The sequence below is a fragment of the Leptonychotes weddellii genome, chromosome 1 (assembly GCF_054177405.1).
Source record: "Leptonychotes weddellii isolate Sample4059 chromosome 1, ASM5417740v2, whole genome shotgun sequence".
Classification (NCBI taxonomy): Eukaryota; Metazoa; Chordata; class Mammalia; order Carnivora; family Phocidae; genus Leptonychotes; species Leptonychotes weddellii.
Window position 1 is genome coordinate 32,458,274 of NC_138369.1, and position 16,216 is coordinate 32,474,489.

At 42.1% G+C, this 16,216-nt stretch overlaps 1 protein-coding gene across 9 annotated transcripts in view; it reads right to left on the bottom strand.

The window, feature by feature from the left end:
• FOXP1 (forkhead box P1) overlaps window positions 1-16,216 on the bottom strand; it is a 167,484-nt gene that overhangs the window by 28,708 nt on the left and 122,560 nt on the right. For all 9 annotated transcript variants that reach the window (XM_081820708.1, XM_081820691.1, XM_081820709.1 and 6 more), the window contains 2 exons: window positions 15,799-15,886; window positions 2,649-2,732 (listed from right to left, as the gene is read on the bottom strand). In XM_081820708.1, coding sequence (XP_081676834.1) covers window positions 2,649-2,732; window positions 15,799-15,886 — 172 coding nt within the window. The remainder of the gene's footprint in view (window positions 1-2,648; window positions 2,733-15,798; window positions 15,887-16,216) is intronic.

The following is a 16,216-nucleotide window of genomic DNA, read 5'->3' on the forward strand; positions in this document are numbered from 1 at the left end:
TTTTGGGGCAAGGAAAGTAAAAATTTATGCAAAACACCACACTTCTACCTTTTATAATTAATTTCCCAATGCCTCACCTATACATATTTTAATAATTCCTGATTTATAAGATGGTATCTATAATAAAATTTTCTATTTTCCAATAAATGAAAAGAAGGCAGGTTCACTCTGGCAATAGTGTCACACAATATCTGCTTGTCAGGCACCAATTTTTACTGCTTACATGTAAGTTAAAGGATAAGGAATTTATAATGCTGCCTGTGAAGGGAACCACTTTTCATACACAAATGTGATCTTTTTTTTTTTTTTCAAAGGGTAATACAACAGTACATTTACATAAACTAATCCAAACAATCTATGTATTTGACAATGGCAAACCTCACACAGATGGCCTATTGTTGGTTTACATCTTGGAGTTCTTTATATTGGCTTGTAGCGCTGCTCTAGCTGTCAAAGGTTTGACTTGGACACTAAATAAATGGTTATAGAAGTGCTGTGCAGCGATATTGGACTTCTTTGCAAAAGAAAACCTGCTGTGTATGAATTCAAAAGCTATTAATTTTTCAGTCAAAAATATTCGTGCCTATTTCTTTTAATAAAGAAATACTGTGCTGAGCTACTAAGAGATAATGTTGACTAGTGGTAGAGAATTTTCAATAGAACAGTTAAAAATAAATTTAGTAGGAGGTCCCCTTCAAAGTTATAATTTCCTAGAATGTAAAACATTTTTTTTTTCTAAATACTAATCAAGACAAACCTTCCTTCCCTGTGCATGTCCCCCAGGAATGCTTTTCCCTGTTTACTGGCTGCTTCACACTGGTCCTCATGGAGATTCCAAATGGTCCTTTCATGGCCAGTGCGTGCTTATGTGTATGGCACTCCCTGCCAACACCTGGCCCCATCACTCACTGAGCGCCCCATGGGGTTTCACAACCTCTTCCCCACTTTTATCCCTCCCCCTCCCAAGGAGCCCCATCATACAACATGAGTGCATCCTAGAGTCCAGAGTCCAAACATTATTATAACATCACTGCTTTTAATCCATGCAGGGAGGAGGAGATAATCTCATTCCCTCCCTTGTTACTAGGTTTAAAGACTCAAACCCTGCATCCTGGGGGGGCGGGGGGGAACCATCTCCAACAAAAACAATCATGAAGAGAGGTGAGAAGGCAATGGATTCCCCTAGCAGTTGGCTGTGCTCACTGGAGAACGGCCATCAAGTCATTTCCGGGTCTTACCAACTTGCTTTAACTGGGTTCCTATTATTCCCAAGGACCCTCCCTAACAGGAGGGGCTGATGAAGGCAACACAAATAGCAGAGCTGACTACTGAATCCACAACACCAAACGGCCTGGGTTTTGGTTTCCCTTTCTTTTGGTAGCCTACACGTTCAGTCCTATAGCCATTTACTGCGAAACACATGGAAACTAAGGGCTCTTTCCTAGTAAAAATGGATGTGCAAAGTGTTTAATGATTTTATGTCCTGTATCTCAGTAATGTGTTCTGTTTCAGACATTAATTTTGTCTGCCAACTGCATCTTGGCAGGCTACCATATTTGCTGGGTTAATAGTCTGACTCCGCTTTATTTCTATCACCATAAATCATACATATATGGGTGTATGTTTGCTTTATTTATAGAAAAAAATCAGTCAAAACAGATAAACCAATACTTTGCCATTACGCTGCATCATTGCATATTGATTAAAATTGCTGGTACTAACTATAGATTGTCAACGCTCAATTAATTTTCACACAGTGACTCCAAGCAAAATCAAATAAAGGCAGTGTACCTTTAAATTTTACAAATCTTAAAAATCAAGAAGCACAGCACTCTCTCCATTTTGAATAATCAGTGGAAGCTACTAAGAGATTTTTAGAAATGTAAGTATATGAGAAATACAACTGTTAAAGCGATCAATTTATAGCAAGGAATGAGGCCCAAGACAGGATTTGGGGTTTAGAAACCATCCTTCTGCTTCGATATTAACTGTCTGTGCTTGGATGGCACTCTTCAAGGTTACAGAAAAGGGAACAAGGCAAGCAGTAGGAGATTCCTAAAAGTTAAATGTAATTTCAGCTTACCGTGTTTGATCTCCTAACTGCAAAAGAGTAATATTCACTTTTAACTCTCTAATAACCATTGGGCACCCTCCATAATTTTAGCCTCCAGTTATTCCAAGAGTGTGTTTTCTGTTTCTTTCCTCTGTTACAGTTATGCTGGACTAGCCCTCACTCCCTTCTGCATACCTGCTCGCTGTCTCTCGGCTAACCCCTGAAATGCCTTTTCCTTTTGACTCCATGGTCTGGCTGTCTTCTTTCTGTGTTCACACCATTTAGAAAGATTCCCCCACCCCACCCCATGACCAATCGTAATATATTTTCATACACTGCTATAGCACCAATCATCTGTCCTGAAGAGCTAGTTGTAAGGTCCCATGGCCACGGATCTGAATCATCCTCTATCTTCTTAAATGCCTTGCACACTGCCCTCTTCCTAAAAGGTACCCAGAAAGAGTCAACTGAACGTAAGTCCTTCAGTACTAACAAGCTGCCAGGGTAGGCTGTCCTGCCTCCTATGCTTGGGGTGGGGGAAGCAGAGAAGAGATACTGTGGGGTTTCTCCCCTTGGTGTAGAGCTCGGTACTTACGGGCTGAGGGGCGGCTTTGGGTTCCGTAGACTTCACGTGCAGATGGGTCATCATGGCTTGCAGGCGCTCTTTGTCTTTTGCAAGCTAGTGGGAAGGAAATGCTCTGTTATTTCTTTGAATACAGATGCATTACTATTTTAACATCTAAAATGATACATATTCCAAATTAAACTATAGCACCATTGCACATGACAAAATCTTTCTCATTGCTTAATCGTTTTGAAATCTACACAACCATTGCCAAACTCGAAGTAACTGGAGGTGTCAGTGTGAGATTTCTCAACATGAGATGCATTAGCTTTTAACTGGGAAGTTCTAGACCTGCTGGCACCAAGGAGTCCCATAGAACACAGACAGCTAAAAGACAAAAACGTGAATCACACCTATTAACCAGTCTTATTCACGAGCAAGCCAAAGGGAAACGAGTGAGGTGGCTAAAACTCATTAAAATTCATCTTTTGTGGCTGTGGAAGAGCTCTTAGACACACGGACACATTTATGCAGAATTAACTTCATCTTTCTTAACAGGTAGGCACAGATTAGCAGTGCCGCTGAGCAACACTGGCAGGGTGGGCATGGGGACAAGGGATGACACGTTCTCATCTCCAAAGGAATGCAGAATAAGCCTGATCTTTCATTTATTCAGTAGGTGAGTACCTACTATGTGTTAGTCTCATCTTAACAAAAACTTAAGTCTTCTCATTGTACAAAAAATTATCTTTTGAAGAAACACAAGCTTCTAATCTTATGTACATCATTGCACTCAAAATACTACTAGATGCTCCTTTCTTTGTGCTTGCCTTGAACTGTTTAAACATGATGATATTTTTGGTAATTCAAGGCAGCTGGGCACAGAGGATGCAAAATAATTGATTCTAGGTAGTTTTGCCATAAGCATCTTTGCCACATAACTAATCGGCCGTAAGACAATCTTACCATAAAAGACAGGATCATGACAAATGGAAGGGGGGTGTTCCCGAAAAAGGACAAAATGAAACATAAAAAATCAGTATCAAAATGAAACGGCTTCTCCAGAAAAAAAACATTTGAATACATTCAAAGTGTACAGTGCAGACTGGGGGAGAGACAGCATAAGTAACGGGTTTCATTTTGTGGACTGTTCGAAGCACTTCACTCATCTCCGAATTATTCACAGTATCATACGTTTCCTGGTTGCTTTCGTTAATCCCCATTCAGCACTGCACTTTTTCTTTTATCGATACAATTCCTTCCTTCATGAGGAGAGGTATCCGTTTCCAAATTCTAGAATACGTGTTTCTAACTGAGCTCTGTATGGCGCTGTAAAAGCCTTCTGCACGGTCGCTTGTTCTTGGCATACAGTCTCACGTCTGCTGAGAGACCTCTGTTCCAAAGTTCTATGGGACACGTGGGTTGGAAACTCTGGGTCACCGTATACGTCTTTATGAGGGCTAAGATTTATAGAATATAAAAATGGAAGTACTTTGTAAACGGAGAAATGAAACCAAACTGTCAAACCATCTTGTCAACCAGTTATTTATTTATTTATTTTTTAAATCTCTTAGGGCAAAACTGCCTTAGGATAATTAGTTCTGTGGTGCAATTGACTGCAGCAGAGAGGTCTATAGCAAAGATGCTTACGGCGAAAATACCAGACATGATAATAATCACCTTTGTAAGGTAAGTGGGAAGTGTATCTCTAAAAGATAAAGGCATAGTTAAGAGAAGAACCGTGGAATTTGGGGGAAATGTAGAAGAGACTAATGAATGAGTGAATAGAGAGGGAGAGAGAAAGAAAGAGAAAGGGGTGGGGGTGGTGGGGAGAGTCTTAGATCAGCACTTTTATAGATCATTGGTCCAAAATAATGCCTTTGAACTGGGGAGGGACTCATTTCTTCTATGTCACATAATTAACCTTAAATCTTTGAAATATCAAGTTTTGGGGGCACTTGGCTGGCTCAGTTGGTAAAGCGTGCGACTCTTGATCTCAGGGTTGTGAGTTTGAGCTCCATGTTGGGTGTAGAGATTGCTTAAAAACAAAATTTTTAAAAAGGGTTTTATTTATTTAATTTATTTATTTGAGAGAGAGAAAGGGAGAGAGAGCGAGCGGGGGGGGGGGGGCAAGAGGGCGAGGGAGACGGAGAGAATCTCAAGCAGCCTCCAGCATGGAGCCTGATGCAGGGCTCAATCTCACAACCCTGAGATCATGACCTGAGCTGAAACCAGGAGTCAGAGGCTCAACTGACTGAGCCACCCAGGTGGCCCAAAAATAAAATCTTAAAAGAAATACCCATTTTTCATAAGCTGAATTATTTCAAAATAAAAGTCAAACAAGACATTTTAAAAGGTGTTTTCTAAGGGAAAAGGGGGTGTTTCAGCATTTGGGGGAAAAGGCAGAGGAAAGGGAAAAGGTACAAAAGCAAGAGAGAAAAAGCTTTCGGCTTATCCTGGCTGGATGACTCAGTCTCAAGCCATATCGCATTTGATTTTTTTCCTTTTTATTCCCTTGTGGTGCAGGGAGGAATAAATTAAGAAGAAAAAAAAGCCTTATAGTGTTAGCATTTATCTTTCAACAAACAGGAAATGAAAATGATACCATATTAGGAGCCACTTTACGTTATTCATCTTCTGAGCCTTAGTAAGTTATTGACTGGCCAAACTAAAAGATGCTCTGAACACATAATGCCAAAGGAATTTAGTTTTCCAAAGTGGCTCAGTTAGAACAATTAAAATGTTTGCAATGGCATTCTTCTACAGTTATTCGTATTTCTGTAGTTATTTGTTTTTTTTTTTTTTTACCGTGTTTTAAGTTTTTAGGTGTTAGAACCAAAATATTCATAGAATTCTAAAAAATATTGTGTCTTAGAAGTTATCATGGGGCAGAAGGAATGAAGGCATATCTATTATTCTTTTTAAAAAACAAGTAGTCTGCCATACTGAATGTTACAAATTAAAGGGTGAGAGGTGATAGTTACTTAAGAGTCTGATGAATATTAACTGTGACTTAATTTGGGGGTAAACATTGTTGACGGAGCAATTAACCAAGACCAAGGAGAAGGAAATCCAAATTCCCAGCATCAAAAGGAATCATCACCTCTATGTTCTATCCAGATGTCTACCATGCTGACATTTTACTGGTCAGAGGTAATAACACTATGTCGCAAACACATACCTAGAGTTTGTACACACGGCCACATCCATAAACCCTGGAGGTTACTGCCATGGGAGACAATTTCTCACTTCTCTGTGAGAATATTAGCGTAGAATTCACTGTCCATTTTGAGAATTACCCAGGTTCCTTATTTCGCCTCATACTCAATTCTACCATCCTAGCTCTGCTTTATTATAAAAGATCAGCAAGGTTACAGAAAAAAGGCAAAAGTCCAAGTTTCTGTTTTTGTTTGATCAGTGCTAACTAGCATGTAATATATTCTTGGATGGGTTCTGGATTTTTACCATCAGTTACAGCTCTAACTCTAACACAAACCCTTTTAACAATTAAAGAAAAAAATCACCTGCCAAATTCACTTTTTGTTGTTTTAGGCAAAAAGGCTAATATTTCACACCTACTGAAACCACATCCTCTCTCTACTGGGGCTGTCGTGCATTTTTAATACTCACTGGCCCTTTAAAAAGCTTTCAGATTCTTTATTACTTTTTATGCCGTTATTCCATGAGCTCAGCATCCCTATCCATTTTCACGGCATCCTTTCATTATTATAATATGACAATACAAACATTTAATATTAGCAAGTGTATATTCCAGCATTCCCTCATAAACTGAATCCCATGCAAAGCAAAGCAATGGAGGATGAGACATGTACTCCAAAGGTCAACTAAAAATTTGGTTGGCAAATGAAAACAATTTTTTATGTTGTGCTAGCAGAAATTACTCTCTAAAAGCTTTCCTGGTGGGTACGGGAGGGGTTTCTGGTGTAAAAAGAAATGCCAACAGGCCCCACATTGAGGGGACATGCTCGTACAATGTTTGCTTATTAGCAGGTTCCCCAATTTTGGAGAGAGACAGCAGAGTGAAAATGGATGAAGGTCGTGGGCACTGCAATCACACTATGCTGGATTCAGATTCTGGCTCTGCGACTCTGAGCACATTATGTAACCTTTTTAAGTATTTAGTTTCTTCTTCTAAATATGGAATAATAATCTCTGAACTCTGAAGAGTTGTTTTGAGGATTAGATAAGTTCTTGCACATAACAAGCTTAGCATAGAGCCTAGTGCTTCACGGATGCTCAAAAATATCTAACTTTCTCTAAAGGAAAGTTACACCGTCTGGTCTATTTAGACCTCAAGTGGTTGAGTATATGCTTGGAACCCGGGTCCATGTGACAAGAGTTCTGTGCAGTTTGCAGTGGGCCTGGCTGGGGAGAGGATTTTGATGTTTTGAAGAATGGAACAGAAATCGTAGGAGAGATGAAGCCCACTGCTTATGGATTGATTTCCTTGGTTCTCGCCGTCTCTTGCCCTCATCCTAGGCAAATGCTTTTTCTCCCCTTGGCTGATACAGGTCATCCCCTCTTCTATTAGCCATGGCCTCAAATTAGGTTTTAGCCTGTCCGGGCTGTGAAAGGCTGGAACGCTTGTATCGCTCTGGACACACTGATAACCGCCGAAGGCAAGGAGCTCCATTCAACATCTTCAAAGATAAAAACTGAGGAGATTAAACTCATTCTTTTAGCAGAGAAAAGGGAACACGGTTTTAGGTTCATTTAACATAATCACTTTATATGTTGTCTGGAGGACTAATCATTTTAAGCCCAATTTGGCGGTTCTCACTTGTGAGAAACAGAATCTGAAATAAATGAAGGATCCCGGATGTGTAAAAACGTTTGAATTACCGAGGACGGATGAGAAGAAAGGACCAAGTGACTCATGTGATTTTACAGAGGCAAGGACTGTTGTGGCTACCTCAAATCCTCTCGTCCTACTCTTGTATTTTATAGTTGGGGAAACTGAGGCCCCAAGGGTGAATGCACCCAAGAACACGGAGCTGGGAAGGGGCAGAAGTAAGACTAGAATTCCAGTTGCAGGACGCCTGATCAGACTTTCCCACTCTGGTGTGACTATAAGAGGCACCTGGGATGCTAACTGAAAACACAGATGGTTTGCCACTCTTCCCACTCCTATGCTGAACCACTGCTGCAGAAACTCCAAGGCAGGGTGAGATACAGAGTGTCGGCAGGCACTCCACAGAGGACCAGGCAAGCCGCGATCATTCCCAGACAATGATGATCCCCAATTTAATTGACTGGGGTCTCACTTAAACTTGCTAAACCCAACATGCCAAGCGAGGGGATGTGGGCGTAAACGTTTTAATAAGGACCCCATGTGTCTGGGTTTAATGCACTCGTTTTGGGAGACAGGACTCTCTTCCATGGACTGAGTAAGTCCCAACAGTGGCTGTTTGGTTTTATATACGATGATGATTGAGGCAGAGTGCATCCCGTTTCATGGGTCTCTTAAGTACGTATGATCAAAAGAAGAAAAACAAGAAAAAACCAAACCAAACCAAACCAAACCAAACAACGATTTGGAAGGAGGGGAAATGAAATTCTTCTACCTGAATATTTACCAAAGAGTTCTTTTTGACCCACTTTATCAAACTCTGGTCATTCACATGCCTTCAAAGCTCAGCGCCATTGAAAAGTTCTAAATGATTTCTTTAACACAACTGCAGTTCTCAGGTGGTAGGCAACCTATGGCTCACTTCATCCCAATGGAAGAATTTCCCTACTTTTATTGTATTCTGTCACCATCTTAACATTCCTTACATGTTATTATTAAAGACTCTCTTGACATTTAAAGCAGACGGCACACTAATACTCAGTCATAGTCTAGGAATTCTAATGCTCCCGGAGTTAAGCAGGATTTTAAATTATGAAAAATAAGTGTCTTGGTTTTCAAAGAGGGACGTGGAAGTGAGAAACCCAGAGACCCTCTCTTCTTTTCCTTGGCTCCAGTCACAAAGCAGTGGTGCCATTAGGACGTCTTCCCCGCATGCTCTGCGCTTACTCAGGGAGAGTCAGCGGGCTCTGTGAGGCCACTGCTGCCAAGAACTGTCCTGAGTGTTGCCTTCCCTGGCGTTGGAGAGGCCTGAAGTGGGGACACATTACAGATAATATATCTGCAGAAGTCCAGGAAGCTGGTGTGATTACAAACAGCACCGCTAATGGTAAGTAATCACTCGTGAAGTCCCCGCAGTAACTGACCTGTGTTAGGCTTAATGTCTCCCTCTGCTATTGAAGCTTGCACACTTTTCTCCCTGCTGATGTTTCCTTGGAGCTTATGGTTCCTGCTGTACGTGATTTAGAAAATTTCCAAGGGATTCCTGTGTCACCGAGTTCTAGCCTTGCCCGGCTGCCATGGATTGCTGAGGAGGGCGCTCCAAGAGGCAGAGAAAGGCATGGCCTCCCAAGCCAGCTTTTACAACCAGTGATCTGCAAAGCCTGCATGTCATACACAGAACCTCGGTGAACCAGGACGACCCTGAGTGGAAAGCGTAAGGTGGCAGTGCCTCCAAAGGAGGAACACGTACACAGGCTAGGCTAGAATCGTGGGCATTGCCCATTATCTGCCATCGCTCTGAACAAGTGAATGAGACCTTCTCAACTTCAGTTTCCTCATCTGGAAGAGGAGAGGCACAGAGAATTATTTCTTTCACTCTAACAGCCAAGAACTGGTCATTAGTAACTTAGGAACACCTTTTCAAAGGAGAAGAAAGGCCCAGGCTCATTAGATGTTTGATGTATACTGATTTTCAAATGTTCTATTTTTCCATTAAAAAAAATGACAGGATTGAGGAATTCAGGAAGTATCTACTCACAGGGGGGTTGTGAGGATTCAATGAAAGTAGGGGTAGGAAGCATCTTGCACACCGCCTTGGCATATAGTAGGAACTCAGTAAATACCCTTCCAAATGGTTCCCCAGGTCCTTTATAAATTACAAGCAAAACAGGAGGCATTAAACAGCTCTCTTCCAAAGCCACTGGATTCAAAGTGATCATCTGGGTGAACAACTCATTCCATTTTGCCAGGTACTTTCCCAGTTTTGAAACTGGAAATCCCAAGTCCCAGGAAAGCCAACTGTGAAGGTTGGTCATCCTACTTCTTGAGGAACAGAGATGAACTGGAGAAAGAACACATATTCTTCCACTGTCTCCCTCACACTATGATCAAGGCAAATCCTTACACGGCTCTCTTGGCCTGGACTGTACTTGCCCCCTGCCCCCTCCCGTGTCCGCCCCGCCATGCCTCCTATGCTTCCTCTTATAAATTCTGCCTGGTGTGGGGTGAAAGACAGGCTAGTCGTCTCTCTCTGCTAGGCTGCACATATAGGAAGGAAGACGCTGTCTTGCTTATCTGCATCCAGTGCTCAGCACACAGTAGGTGCTTGATAAATGGTGACCGAATGGAATCAAATTATTAAAGACAAAAGGTCCCCCCCTCCACTCCCACCCCTCCTGCCTGGGTCAGGCAGAGCATCCCCATTGGTTGGGTCAGCTCTTTTTCCCCTTGGCTGCTTCCAGTATTCACTTTAGAGGGTCTAGAGGCTCAGGGATTGCAGGAATCCTGTCCTGAGCCCGGGGCCCCTGCCACATGCTGGGCTGTGGACATGAGGAAACACCGGATCTCCAAGGCTGCTTCTTTCTTCCATTCAAAACCCATCTTTACATGCCAGGGGGCCGTACATATGCGCTGACAACTGAGCAAGGTCACATGATCATTAAAACCAACATACGTGGCCAGAAAAATTTATCTATGCCACGAATGTCTCAGCTTTCTGAGACAGGGAAATCTGTCTGAAGACTTTCTCGTCTGTTAAATCGGATGCTTTTCCCTTCTCCCAAGATGGAATCCCGATCTAGCCACTATGATACATTGTGTGCCATCTCATTCATGGCTTACTGGTTGAGACAGTTCATAAGCATGTCCCACCTAAGTGAACCCAGGCAAGTAGATTCATATGAATTTAAATGCTTTGAGCATCAGGTGCTTCCTTACAATCCTGCCCATGGCATATGGGTGGGCCATTCTTAATGTCAACCTATTTCTGCATCCTGTGTCTGCGGCTCTTGTGTGTGTGTGTGTGTGTGTGTGCGCACGCGCGTGTGCATACTTCATGACCTGTACAGTAAGACCGTGCATTTTGATTGTGGGAACATCATTCCCCTCCAGTTCTGACCTAGCCTCTTGTCTGCATAGCATCCAGAAGAATCTGTCGAAAGAAAGCATCTAACAGATACAATCTTAAATTACATTCCCTCACCTCAAAAAGCCATGTCCTTCACCCAAATGATTACCATGGTGTCCATCTATCTTGATGTTAGGTGCATATATGTACAGCACAAGCAGCTCACACAAATTCTCTACAATGCTGGGCTTCCGGGTAACAGATGGGGTTAATCACCACCGAGTCCACTGCTAAAATGTCAAAAAATTGCAACTGTCTTTGTAATAGTGAAATGTGGCTAGAAATATTGCGAAAGGCTCAGAATGCCCACTAAGATGTCTTCTTGACCCCTCTTCCCTCTGAGACCAGTAACAGGGAGCAACATGAGAACTGAATTAACCACTCTGTTCACAAGCTCCACATAACGAGTTCACTGCGAGGAAAACATGCATTATATATTGTGATAACTTCCCACAAAAAGAACAACAATACAAATGCATCTCTCACACAATGCTGACGGGACAGGCCTAAGTCAGACTCTGTAGCCCATGATCTTGATTTCTGCCTGGTTGCCTTACCTCTCAACACTGGAATCGTGAAGGCTTTTCACGTGATTCAAGTACAGCGTTGCACAGACAGCACCAAGAAAGGAAACATCTCTAGCCAGGATCCCCCGAGGCTAACAATGGTTATTAAATTTTTTTTCACCTAATCTTTAGGAGGGGTTCATTAGAGGTAAGAAACACAAGAGCCTTATGTTTTGGATCAGAGGGAAGGTTTCTGCGGTATAGATCTGGGGGGCTAGAAATGGGCAGCACTCAAGTGGCTTTCATTCATGATGGTCATGCCTGGTGCTGGCTGACAATGCCCTGCAGAACTCTCCTGTGGAACACTTTCGCAATGATGCTCTAGGGCAGACATAATGAACCTCCATTGATCTATGACATAGATTTAAGCTTATTGGGGTTAGTTTTCTAATGGGGGCACACATGTGCCTTTGCTCCCAGATGTAAACACCAGAGGTCTAAGTCCTGCTGTGCAGAGAAAGGCCTGGCAAGTCCGGGTGGTAGGGGGAGACTGATCCTCCAACAATACAGGGATCAGCCTTGGGGAATTGTTCCAACTTTGACGGCTCTTTTCTGTAGTGCTAACTTGTGCAAATGTTTTTCAAATTCAAGTTAATGAATAGGAATTCTGTAATATACTTGGAGGTAGAGGTACTTCCTGGTCTGGGGAAATGCCTTCTTGAAGGCAAAGAGAAGTAGCTGTGGGGCTGGTCATGCCCAGGGCGTCCCCAATGGAGGAGGTGATTTGTCAGTGTACTGTGGAGGGAATGAGGGGATGATGCCAAGGGGAAATAAGAGAGAGGCTGTTCAAGCATAAGAACACCTCTTCAAAGTATTCTTGGCTGCTGCAGGGACCTGGTTCCCCCAACACCTCAGGTCCTATGGGCACAGCGACTGTTCGTTAAGTCAATTAAAAAGTACATTTCTAGACATGGGTAAAAGACATGGCAAATGTGACAGCACAAACATGAAAATGCTGACCCGAGAGGAAGAGGAAGCCCGCAGTGAGGACAGCTGGTGGGTCTAAGTGTACCTTGTCCTAGACTGCCCCACAACGTGCCAGATCTGCAACCCAAAGAATCTCCGTCTAATCCTGACCTCTCAGCTCTGGCTCAGGGTGAGGGTTCTTCAACAACTAAACATTGTTAACATTTTCTGGTATATTTCATCTGCCTGAATAATAACTAATGAATAAAATTGGGTTTGGCCCCTCTCTAGTACTGAAACTCTTTTGAGCATGTTTCTAGTGTTTTCAAGAACCCGTCAGTATCAGCCAGCACTACCCAAGGAGGGGACAGTGCCACTGGAAAATTACTTATCTATAGTCTGTTTTCCCTTTAACACATAAGAACCAGGAGGGCAACCTTAACCATTTTGCTCACTCTTGCAACCCTTTACTGGCTTCAGCAAGGTTCCTGCTATGTTATACAGGCTCTGGGTGATGTGTGCTAAATGAACTGGTAAGATAAATGGATGAATGAATGAATATCCATCAGCCCGCTTTCCATGATCCCCGTGATGGACAAGTACTTGTTAGGTGAAGTCGCTGTTGGGGAAACCCGACCAATGTGGTGACTAGAATGGTTTTATACACCAAGGCGAGGAAGGAAGAGGGAAGAAGGGGTTCGCAGACCTTTAGGTAGCCAGGAACCTAAGGGGAATTATATAATGTGATGCAAATGGGTTTTTTTGAATCCTCTGGAGCAGGGGTTATTTGGCAAACTTCTGTAGGAGCCAACCCGATAGTAAATATTTTCAGCTTGGCAGGCCATAAGGGACTCTGGTGCAACTACTTGAACTTTTCTACTGTAATGCCAAGCAACTATGGCCAGAGATGACACATCAATGAATGGGCGTGGCCATGTTCCAATACAACCTTATGTATGGACACTGGAATCTGAATTTCACATGCTCTATTCTTCCTTTGATCCCTCCCCCTCCCCCACACTATTCAAAACATAAAAACCTTTCTTAGCTCTTGGGATTGGGCTCCTGATCTGCAGTGTGGCAACTCCTGCTCTTGACAAGCATTACGCCATCACTTTAACAATTCCCTCAGCCTTTGAAGAAACCAAAACCTTCAGAATGAGCCTGCCCCTTCCTTCGTTAAAGTAAACTCTCAAGCAAAAATATCACAAGGAATACCACAGGCAACTACCCCATAGTAACTTCTGGCCAGATGATCTTCTTTGAGCCCTATCACAAGTTGAAAACCCTGCCTTCAGTTTGATTTAGGGCTGAAGGATGAAGGGGATCTATGAATAAATAAAATCCACAAAAAATCAAAGAATCCTTCTAATGGTCTGCAAAGCTCCCAGGCCACACCCACCAAAAAACATTAAAGCTGCCAGGGGAGAACGACTTGACTTACTGATGGTCTAACTCCTTTCCTTCTCTTGCCAGCTCTTGGGGAGAGTGAGGAGCAATGAATAAAGTCGATAATCAGCTCCTCAGTAATGAACAATGGCCCCACGCTCTCCAATCTGGAATCTGGGACACCTACTTGGGCAAACCATGACACTCTGTGAAACACTTTATTCTAACTAAATGCTGAGAATTTAATTTTATCAACTAAATAAATGCAGGGACTTATATCACTTTATAACCACCAATACGTAAAGATTTTCAGTAGCAAGAGCCATAAAGTTTGTTCTTCTGAAACCAATTTTTCAAGGGCTTACTACACATCAAACAGAAGTGAACTTTCGGGGCGGGGGAGGAGATAAATAAAGCTACTGTTTTCCTTCTGAAGAAACATGCTAAATTTAAAGGTGTTTCCAAAGACTTACGTAAAAATTTGGGGATTTTATGATGTGCCCTTTGCCTGTATGAATATCTTACTGTTCTAATAAGTTCATCTCTGTAGTCTGAATGGAAAAATATTAACTAGCTAAAGAAAATAACTTTTGAGACAATCTTACTAAACAAAATGTAATTTGTCATATAAGATGATAACTAATTAAAAAAAATCCTTTCTGTCCTGAAAAGTCACAACAAAAAGTTTAAGTGTGTTTTGGCTGATTTTTCTCTGCAACTATTTGAAGCTGTAAATGACTTAACTCAGTAAAATTCCAAATGTAATTATCTTCTGTACTTAGCCTAGGGCTCTCCATATATCTCGGCATTGCTGTCTTGCATACAAAATAGGCTTTTCGATGGCTGGTAACAATATAATGTACAACATTGTTTTAATTTCCCCTAGTCGGCTAACCTCTTGCCTACACTAAACCAGCCAGAGGAAGAAGCCACACTGAGTCATCAAGCACTCAAAAGCATTTTGGAACTCGGTTGCATAAATGGGGTTTGTAGGGTCAGGCTTTTGCAATTGTACATTTTAATAATCTCCATTTCTGACCCAATTTTTACTTTTAGAAACTCATTTTCTATTAATTATACCAAGAATGGAATTATTGTTAAAATATGGTGGTTCATCAACAAGTGACATCAGGAAGTGGAACTCACATTAAAAAATGCCCCCCATCCCTCACAACTGTGATCCACAGGAAAATATGCAAAAGTTTATTTTCTATAGTCACGAAACACATTCAACATGGCCCAAAGGATTGCCAAATACAAGATTTTTATATATATACATATATAAAAACCTACATATATATGTATATAATATATACATATACAATATATAAATATATATTATGTATATAAATATATATTATGTATATAAATATAATATATACATATATATGTATATATGTGTACATACATATATATATTATAGATCTGAATACATGTTTTTGTGTGTGTGTGTGTGTGCATATTTAAAACGTGTGCACTGAACTCTCGGGTGTTCTCAGTGATGGAGAGAAACGGGGACACGTTAACATGAGGAATAAATCCACACGCAGCTTCTGTTAACTCCCGACAGCATGCTCGTGTGTGCGCGTGTGGACGTGTGTATGCATGTGTATGCGTGTGTGTGTGTGTGTGCGCGTGCGTACTTGCTGCTGACACTCACATGTGCTTTCTATCCCCATCCGTGCTCTCAATCTCTCTCCCTGGCTCGGCTCCCTAACTCCAGGTTAGCGATATCGGCAACTCAGGGGCCTTACATTAACAACAGATTAAGTTTTTAACTTAGAACGTTTTCCATTTGCAGAAGACAAGGGGGGGGGGAAGCGAGGGCGGGGGTGGGGGGAGATGGAAAGCTCACGAGGTGGCGGGGAGCTCGAGGCAGACACAGAGATGCACAGAACTTTGAAACGTCTCAGCAGCAGCTCCAAAGAAGGAGCTGAAGGTGGACTTTCCCGGATTGTGAAAAGAGACGAGAGAAGAAAAGGACAACAACCAGTTTTGGACCTTCCATTCAATAATGAGTACACAGGAACTCATTGCAGAACACTACAGAAATGTGGGGTTCGAGGAATACTGAGGTAATATTAAAAATAAATGTGGCTTTACCTGTAGCTCTAACTGCTGTACAACCTGCATTTGTACTCTACATTGAGCTGTACTTCTATCGTCCAGCGCATGCTCGCTGTTGAGATGTCTGCAACAATACATAGAAAATCATTAAGTGAAATGGAGAAACAAACAGGAAAATATAAGTTACCAGGATGTTTCAGCATCAGCTAGGCAGTGGGTCTAGTTCACAGCGGACAGTTGTCGACTTGTGCACGGCCTGCCCTTCTCCATCCCCACCACTGAATACTGGCATTGCGTGTAATTTAGTCCATGGTTATCACCAAAATCAAAGTCTTCCAGGAAGTTCTGCAGGGCCTCGAGAGAGAACCATTTACACATAAGTAAAAGAAAATTTAAGCAATTAAGTCGAGCTGGCTTTTTAAGACCCACTCGATGGGTAGATATCTAAGAGAGG